This window comes from Triticum dicoccoides, chromosome 4B, assembly GCF_002162155.2.
Source record: "Triticum dicoccoides isolate Atlit2015 ecotype Zavitan chromosome 4B, WEW_v2.0, whole genome shotgun sequence".
Classification (NCBI taxonomy): domain Eukaryota; kingdom Viridiplantae; phylum Streptophyta; class Magnoliopsida; order Poales; family Poaceae; genus Triticum; species Triticum dicoccoides.
The window spans coordinates 27,505,212-27,514,671 of NC_041387.1; the positions used below are offsets into that span (position 1 = coordinate 27,505,212).

The 9,460-nt window shown below is 50.4% G+C and overlaps 2 protein-coding genes across 2 annotated transcripts; one reads left to right on the plus strand and one right to left on the minus strand.

Annotated features, from left to right (window-relative positions):
• Positions 1 to 247: 247 nt before the first annotated feature.
• On the plus strand, positions 248 to 2,289 carry LOC119293271 (protein FAR1-RELATED SEQUENCE 6-like). Its single transcript, XM_037571796.1, has 5 exons — positions 248 to 356; positions 446 to 668; positions 871 to 1,143; positions 1,277 to 1,444; positions 1,636 to 2,289. Exons 3-5 carry the CDS (start codon positions 928 to 930, stop codon positions 1,657 to 1,659), a joined length of 408 nt encoding a protein of 135 aa, XP_037427693.1. The 5' UTR covers positions 248 to 356; positions 446 to 668; positions 871 to 927; the 3' UTR covers positions 1,660 to 2,289.
• Positions 2,290 to 2,619: 330 nt separating this feature from the next.
• Positions 2,620 to 5,174, minus strand: LOC119293272 (UDP-glycosyltransferase 91C1-like). The gene is made up of 2 exons (XM_037571797.1): positions 3,236 to 5,174; positions 2,620 to 3,154 (listed from the first exon to the last, which is right to left on the minus strand). The coding sequence occupies exon 1, from the start codon at positions 5,078 to 5,080 to the stop codon at positions 3,695 to 3,697; it is 1,386 nt and encodes a 461-aa protein (XP_037427694.1). The 5' UTR covers positions 5,081 to 5,174; the 3' UTR covers positions 2,620 to 3,154; positions 3,236 to 3,694.
• Positions 5,175 to 9,460: the final 4,286 nt, after the last annotated feature.

The window sequence follows — 9,460 nt, forward strand, 5'->3', positions numbered from 1 at the left end:
GACAACTAAGCAGTATAATACGGAGACGGGTCCGTCAACGATCACAGTTCCCTGGATGGTACAAGTTGCATATGTGCCGCTTGCTCATTTCTGTTTCCCACGGTACATAAGCCCTGTCGTCAGATCAATCACGGCGTGCAAAAATGGCGTAACCTTATCGGATAAGCGTCTTCCTCCGAAAAAAAAACAGAAGGGGATAGCCGTGCTATGACATCGTGGGTCCATACTCCGGCGGCAACGCTTCAGCGAAAAAAAAATATCCTTCGAGACGCTGCACGACGGCAGGGACGCATAGCTATGGCGACGGCGGAGGCGACAGGCGAGGGCTTGGAGTTCCTATCGGATCCAGTTGACAGGTATGTTTTGCTGCCGCCCTTTTTTGTTCTCGCCGCCGGCGGATGTAAGCAGACTCGCATCTTATTAGTGCGCGCCTTCGTTTCCGTAGGTTTCCTCTGCCAGATCTCGCCGCCGATGAATCGCTGCTAAGCGGCGGAGGCAAACAAACTTTCATATGCACGGCTACCGAATCCAGTATCGGTGATGTGGGCGATGCGGCGGTGACATTGGAACTATATTTGCAGCGAATGCAATGGAGTGGCTCTGTCGGCGCCGAACTCAGAGCAGTTGACGGGCAAAGACGATCCTCAGGCGCCGGGCTGGACCAAGAGGTATACGCCACATTTGTAGGCTCAGTAAACCTGTAAATTCGACTGGACTGATAATTTTTTTCCTCCTGTATCATATCGATCTATGCTGGTCTTTACAATATACAGGCAGACAGCCACATTTTAAATGCAGTTACGATGTATTTTTCTGAATCTAAGCTAGTTACCCCATTTTTTCTGAATTATGTATGTCTGCGTTGTGCAGTCTGCTTGTTGGGCATGCACCTGAAGTCCTGAAGAACGCCCTCCGTGTGCTGGCAGAATGAGTGCTCTTGAAAAAGCATTGAGAAGATATGCTGAGAAGAAAACTGACACTGTAATAGTGCCTGCAGTAGGAAGCACGTCTCATTCACTTCGAGAAGCTTATGACTATTACAATTTGTATTCCTGGGAGATTGGATTTGGGGTAAGATATGGCAAGAGCAGGCTTAATGTTAAAAGGACAAAATGCATGCAAGAGATAGTATGTGGCTGCTCGGTAAGCACTGATTTTCAGTTGACTGTTGTGTGGCAATGGCAGATGTTGTGTCAACCAAAAAAAAAATGTTACTGCCTATCAAAGGAGTTTGAACTAACAAAAAATAAATGTTGTTTGTTTGTGGCATTTGCAGGGGATTCCGAAGAAAAGCAACACCCGGACTTGCCGGTGCAGGTGCCCCGCGCTCATACGATTGCTTCGATCAAAGGACAATGGATGGTACATAAGTGAGTTCATACCATCACACAACCATTCGTTAATGGAGAAATGTGGCGGGAAGGTGTACTCGTCGTGCTCACAGGTGAACAAAAAAATGATGTGTTTAAAATTTAAAATTTCATCTAGCTTCATAATTCACACTCAGCTACTTCACATGATTCCGGTGAGACGACTAGTCTATTGATTTACCATTCTTGCTAGCACACTCTTTGTGATGTTCTCTCTTTTTCAGTATACTAGTTCAATAAAATGAATGTTGAATTGCATTTGCAGATCAATGCAAGGCGATGGAAGTAGCAATAGAGAAACTGATGCCACACACGACTCACCGTTGGTGCAAGTGGCACATGCACTTGGTAATTTCGTGGGGCTAAAAGCTCCAGAATGAAAACGAAAGCCTGGTCACCAATCACCTGCAGGGATAAACCTCCATATGATGATCGTGGTGCAAAAAGCAAGAAGTACAGACTGACAGCAAATGCACAAGCTGGAAATGGATGCGGGACAAGTAAACGAACTCGCTTCTCCAGTATATGTTGAGAACCAGGGCACAAGAGCACCACATGTCCACAAAGAGGTGATCTTCCTCAAAAAGAAAGGAAAGCGGCAAAATGCTCGAACTGTGGCTTCGGTGGTCACAGGAAAAACATCTGCAGCAAGCCTAGGGTTGTACTCCATGTTGAAAATGCTACCTTAGAGCCAAATGCAATTTGCGGGTGACTTCATTTAGACTCAGTGTTTTTGTTCTGTGTTGTTGAGGGCTTTGTAGCCGTTAACTTTAACCACAAGACTCTTGTTGTAATAATAACCGTAAGTGAAGTACGCGTTGTTTGAGGTCAGGTTGTTGTGATTCGAATGTTTATCGTGTAGAAGAAAAAATGTATGAGAGTCTGCCTAATGTTGTAGTGTGCCTGTGCATCTCCCCTTTTGTATTTCACTGAGTTCTTGTTTGAGAAATCAATCTGGTCTGGTGCATTGTGTGAGGACAGATTCAGTTGATTTTATTTCTTCCCCTCTTACGAAATTGCTTGACATCATGTTCCTCTGCACCGCTGGGCAGTGGTAGCAGTAATTCAATACAGGTGACGCCTTACAGGTGTCCGACGCGGCCCCTGCTGGGGTGCAATGGGCTGGAATCCTGTTAGTTTGATTTTCAGACTCTTTGAAAGGGATCCGTCAGAGTTAACCTTCTTTTTTTACACCTGCTTAGCTAAAAACATACTTCCATTAATATTATTAGTTGCACAAACGAGACTACATCACACAGCTTAAACTTGATCATTACAAAAGTTCGCGATCAGCAACACCATAGCTGCGCTTACACCATTATACACTTGGCTGCTAACCAATGATACAGACATCATAATACTTGATTTGCAGGTACAATGATACGCCGTGCTCTATTCGCAGCTGGCGCCTAACCACGCACGTGCATGACCACAACCAACACAAGGATTGCCACCCAAGTGACAAGGTTGGCCTCGGAGACCACCAGATTGATGGATGCAGCGTCAACGCCAATGGTTCCCTGGCGCCCAGCAGCTGGAAGCGCGGCGAGCATGTATCCTGCAGCGGCGCTGACTGAAGAAACGAACTGGGTGCCCCCGGCATGCCGTTCTGCTGCCCTGTGGTGTGGTGCGTGTGGCACCTGTAGATCTTGAACTCCCAAAGCTTGGCCGCCTTGCTCTTATCCTGGCTCGATTTGCGCCAATGGGGGTGCGGCTGGACACGGCGACGCGAGGTAGTCGGCGTACGCTTGCTACTTGTAGAAATCGCATCCACCACCTGACGGCTGTCGTTGACCGGCGAAGAGGGTTCAGACAAGTGATGTTGAACAAATCTGAAGAAATCTATGCAAAAACTGGACACTTACATTGTGATTGCGACACTTGTAGAATCGCTCGCCGGCGCTCTGCCCGCGACGAGTAACGTAGGCGACTACGTTCCTGCCACAGTCCGGGCAAGGCACGATTGGAAGTGCCGCCGGATCAGCACCTTGATTCAGATTTGCCATCTTTTCTGCGGCTGCTGTTCCTTGCTCCGATTTGGGGGTCTATTAAGAACAGTGTGCAACTAGGGTTCGTTCCTTCGATTTGGGGATGGACTATTATAGACTGAGCCGCCGTCGATGATAGATGGGGAGTTTAATGGAGTAGGTAGGTCGACCCGAGCGGAATTCAGTCTAGCAGAATTCAGTCTAGCAGGGATACACCTTGATTCAGATAACGCGAGCAGGCGAGCTCGTCCACGCCAACGAATTTCCGAAGCTCCTCCCAACTAGAAGTACTTCAGTACAGAGGTAGTAGATAGCTCAAAAAAATTCTTACCCTCCCTAGTTCCTACAAGATCGTAAGTGCTGACCAAACAAGTCGATGCACCTCTCGTTGCACTCCACGCTCGCCACGACGCCTTGCAGCCTCTTGGCATTGTCCGCGAACACCCTTCCCCCCTCCTCCACAACAACGGCCCGAACAGCTCCGGCGACGCCGTCCCGGGTAAACGACCCATCCTTCTCGTCTCTCGGCACCAGCACCCCGACCTTCCTCTCCTCCATGAGCCGCGCGTTGGGGCCCTGGTCACCGGCGAGCGGCAGCATGATCAGGGGGTGCCCGAACTGGAGCCCCTCCACGACCGAACCCCACCCGCAGTGCGTCAAGAACGCGCCCACCGCGCCGTGCGCCAGTATGCTCACCTGAGGAACCCACCGCACCGCCACAAGCCCACGCTCGGCGGTGCGCTCCATGAAGCCGTCTGGTAGGATGGTGTCCGCGTCGCCGTTGACGGGATTCCTTAGGACCCAGAGGAAGCGCGTTCCGGAGAGCTCCAGCCCGTGGGCCAGCTCGCGGAGCAGCTCGGCGCGCAACGGCGCCTCGCTTCCCAACGCCACGTAGACCACCGACTTGGCCGGCCGCGCGTCGAGCCACTGAATGATCGCAACGTCCTCGGAGTTCTCGCTGGCGCTGCGGGCTCCGTTGGGCGGCGGCGGAAGCAGGCCGAGCGGGACGGCCGGCTTGCCGTAGAGCCTCGTCAGGAGCGGGAACGCGTCGGGCTCCAGTTCTGGGCTGCTCCGAAGGGCGACGAGCTTGGACCTCTTCAACGTCATGAAGAAGCGGCCCATGATGGACAACCCCGAGGCGTCTTCTGCGGCGAACTCCTCCGTGGTCAGCTCAGCCTCGAACCTCGGCGCTGCGTCCATGGACCTGGATACCGCTTGCTGTTCCTCCGCTCGGGACTCCGGCGGCGGGCCGGACAAGGCCGCGACGCCAGCAGCGCACGGGAGAAGCATGGCGCACGGCACCTTGCGGGCTTGGGCCACAGCGGCGACCCAGTGGTGCACGAAGTCGGCCACGACCCAGTCGGGCCTCCTGCCGCCGGCGCAAGCGGCATCGAGGAAGGCCGTGAACGGTGCGGCGAGGCCGTCGAACGCCACCCTATGGAGGTGGAACTTGTCGGGCGGGACGTCGCTGGTGGACTCGGCGCCGTCCGGGAGGCCGGCGACGCGCGGGAGCGGCAGCGCGACGAGGTGGACGAGCGACGCCAGCGCGGGACGGACCGGCGGGAGGCGGGCGAGGTTGCGCGGCGTGGAGACAAAGGACACGCGGTGGCCCCGTGCGGCCAGGCGCTCGGCGAGCTCGAGGCAGGGCAGCAGGTGGCCCATGGCGAGCCACGGGAAGATGACGACATGCAGAGGCGAGGACTCGGACTCGGAGGCGTCCATGGCCAACGACGGCAGAGGTCTACGGCCGGAAGTAACACGGAATTTGGGGCCGGCGGGAAGCAACGGTGTACCTTATTGCCCTGAAGGCGCAGAAAACAATGGGATGTCGATGCTGATGGATGCAGCATTAGTCGATGTTTCGACGGAAGCAATGCGAGTTGACAGTTTGAAAGCTACCCAATGTTTTCTTTGAAGAATAATGGAACGAGATTTCATCATCTATGGCTAAGCAATTCTATCCGATCCTTCGCTGAGTTCGCACAAGTGGCGCTATTTGGCTCCCTCGGATCCGTCAACTCCAGCTCCATATCAACGGTTGCTTTGTAACTTATGAAAGAGGATCTGCAACAGGCGTCCAAGAAAAGCTCCACGCGCTAAAAAATATTTTTTTTGGGCGCCGAAAAGCTTCAGCAGGTGCTGTAAAATAGTGCACGCGCTAAAAAGTTTTAGGCATGAGCTAAAAAACGCTATCGCGCGCAGTATATTTTGGGCTTTGGATTGCGAACGCTTCATAATTTACACTACGTGTTTTTTGGACGCACGTTTTTGGGCGTCTACTAAAGCAATGTTGGTCCCGGCGCATTAAAAGTGCTACAGTGACACGCTATAACTATTATTGGGCGCGAAATTTTTATGCGGCTGTTGGTGCTCTAAGCCGATCCCAAGGTTGAGGATGGACACAATGCCATCCATGAGCTGGATACTGGATACCTATTCGCCGGAGTCTTTCACCTGTACAACTGCTATACTCTCTCCGTTCCTAAATATAAGTCTTTTTAGATATTTCAAATGGACTACCACATACGGACATATTTTAGAGTGTAGATTCACTTATTTTACTTCGTATGTAGTCACTTGTTGAAATCTCTAAAAAGACCTATATTTAGGAACGGAGGGAGTAGTATATAATGCAGTACAGTACAGGAAAGGCAAGTTGCATTGCTAGAACGGGAAAAAATTCCAGTCTGAGTATTCGCGTGGTTGGTTGTGCTTCGCTATCGCCATGGACGAGGGATCCTCCTCCTCCTGCCCAAGTCGGTGGTCTACGTGGCGCTGGGAAGCGAGGCGCAGTTGCGCGCCGAGCTGCTCCGCAAGCTGGCCCACGGGCTGGAGCTCTCCGGGACGAGTCGACGGCCACGGCGGCGGAGAAAGCACCCTACTACCAGACGACCTCGTGGAGCGCACGGGCGGGCATGGCCTGGTAGCGGCGCGGTGGGTTCCTCAGGTGAGCGTTCTGGCACACGACGCCGTGGGCGCGTTCATGCCTCACTGTGGGTGGGGTTCGGTCCTCGAAGGGTTCGAGTTCGAGCACCCCCTGATCATGCTGCCGATCGCCGGTGACCAGGGCCCCAACACGCGGCTCATGGAGGAGAGAGGATGGTCGGGGTGTGAATAAGTAAATTTACCGTCTATATGTATCCGTTGGGAATCAACCATCAAACGTTTACTTTGAGATTGGTGTGACAGGAAGGCCCCACAATGCTTTTGTTTCTCTCTTTTAGCAATACAAATCTTAGGTTGTGTTCGAGAATCCTCCACTCTTTCACTACGGAGTGGAGCGTGTGGAACACCCTTTTTTAGCCGCTCACCAAAATACAGCTGCATGCCGCTCTGCTCCGCAGCGGAGTTGCAGAGTGGAGGGATTCCGAATAGCCTCTTATAAGCTTCTTGTCATAAAACATGTCAATGTTGCCATGATTTTTTATTTTACAGTAACACGACGGAGGAGCTCGTGTGGGTGGATGCTCCGGTGGCGTGCCCGGAGACAGCGGGGCGGAGGAGCTCGTGTGTGCCTGCCTCGACGGAGAGGAGCGGGAGATGCTCCTGGAGTGGGAGCGCAGCGCTCTCAAGCGCTCGTGCTCCGGCGGCTCCGGCGCCGTACAAGGAGCTGCATGAGCGCAGAGAGGAGCTTATCTTTTGTTAGATATGTTTCATGCCTCCTCGAGCTCGACCACCTGCGGCTACACACTGCTAAGGCATTGGATCCCTTCCGGCAGGTAGCATATTGCTCATCCCCTTCGCTTCAATCTCGTCAGTTCATTTGCAAATTGCCATGTCATGACGTAATAGAGGCACAAGAGAATCTTTTGTTAGAATAGTCTCACAGCAAATTGTTGTTAATTCTATCTGACAATCAGTCATGGCAACTTCACATTTTTGTGTGTAGTAGTGTCTGTAATAGCTTTAGAGATGATAAATATAGTCTTCTCTTTTTACCACTCTAATATAGTAGCTTTTAGGGACAAGGGGCATATGCCCCCTTCCCCCAAAGCATTTAAAGGAAATAATGCACATATTTATGATTGTGATATTCATCCGAAAATAACACTACAACACAATAGTGAAGAGTATATCAAAACAGGATTCGGAAGCATATCAAAAGATACATATATGCACCTTTTGCATAACTATATTTTGTTTCTAGAAAACTAAAACCATGGATGACAAATGAGAAAGTTAACTGTAAGAAAGTAACGACTAGGAATTTGGTTTCCCCTCACTGGGAATACACACAAACAACTAATGTGATTGCAAAATTTAAAAAGGAAAAAAAATAAAAATAACAAATTTGCATGGCGAGGGTGGACATTCAACTGAGTCGGTGCGAGTTGCGTGTCGATTTTCTGTAGGCTCTAAGAGCAGCCAATCTGTCATCTGCGGGAAGAAAACGCACGCACTCTCTTGATTCACGAGAGAGACTCGGGGATAGTGTGTGTAGGCTCACAATACTACTGTAATTTTAGGGTGCATAGGGTTATATAGCGCATTTGGCTTAAGCCGCTTAACGACTATCGTAGATAATACATGGTAGAAATAATACAAAACTATTTTTCTTTCAAATATATGAATAATTTTAAAATCTATGAACATTTTGAAAACTTTATGAACATTGTTTGAAATTAAGATGTCTATTTTTTTAAATGAGAAGATTTAAAAAGATGGATATGTTTAATTTTTTTGAAAATTAGAAAACAGAAACATTTACAAAATGAATATGTTTTAAATTTTGTGAACATCATTTAAATTTCGTGAACAATTTTAAAAGGGTTGCCGAAGTGCAAAGTGAATATATCAATGAACGGTGATGATTGGAATGTTAGCGAGCCTCTATCAGCACCTACTACAAAGAAGAGGGATATGCTTTTCTTGAGTCCAGAAGATAGGCATAAATCTAAGAAATGCTCGAAGTAAAAAAAGTAATAAGGCTCACAACATAGATAGGTTTGGTGTTTCTCTTCCTCAAGGGAGGTATTTATGGTTGGGTACTTCTCATGACCCAACTATCATTCCTGTAAACATTGTGATAGATCAATAGTACCTAGATTTGTGTCCTAAAAAAAGTCCAAAACACCATCACTACAGGAAACAGGTAATTTGTCGTCTGTGGATCACAGACGGCAAAGACCTAATTCCAGACGGCAAAGACTTTGCCGTCAGAAAGCAGATGGCAAAGTCAGACGGCAAAGAATACTTTGCCGTCTGCTGCTTGTCGAGATGACGGCAAAGAGTTTGCCGTCTGTCAATATGGTTTGCCGTCAGCAGACTAGCTAGACGGCGAAATATGCCAACAGACCGAGCGGTCGCGTTGACGGACGGCGTCAAGTACTTTGCCGTCAGTTACGCTATGTCTTTGCTATCTTCCTTGTATGCCCAGACGGCAAAGTAAAGATTTTTTTAATAAAAAAATATATCTAATTTGTACACAATATCCATACACAATGCACATCTGGACTGAAGAAACGTACGCGGTGAAGGAAACATACGAACAAGGAACTGCTTAAGTGCTTATACATATGCAATGTTTACACTTTACATGAAGGACCTCCACATAGAAAAACAATAAATGAGTCCTTCTTTCTTGCAAGAAGAACCTTACAAAAAATTGTAAAAAAGCAATCGAGTCTTCGTCTTCTCCTGGGCAAGGCAGCGCCGGCGGTGTGGTTGGGATGCGGCAGTGCTGACATGGAGAGGCAGGGAGGTCCGGCGGGGTCACGGGCATCAGATCCGGCGATGGCTGCTCGACCTCGACCGGATCTGCAGGGTCGTGCGCGACTTCAAGAGCTTGGGCGGCGGCAGCGTGAAGGACCTCCATGGCCAGCTCCTGCGGAAGAGAGAACTTCTTGTGAGAGGGAAATAAATGAGGAAAGGGAGAAGAGCTCGGGCCGCGGTGTATGGTGGCCGGCTGGTGGGAGTCCGTGGTCGATGGGCGGCAGACGCTTCTGGTGGAGGTGGCGACGGGAGGCCGGCGCGGCGGAGGCAAGGGGAGACGGGCCGACCGCGCCTGGGCGACGGGGCACCCGGCCGGCACAGTGGAGGCGATGGGCGACAGGCCGGCGCGCCGGAGGAGACTGGAGGCGGGGCCGCCCGCGCCGGAGGTGA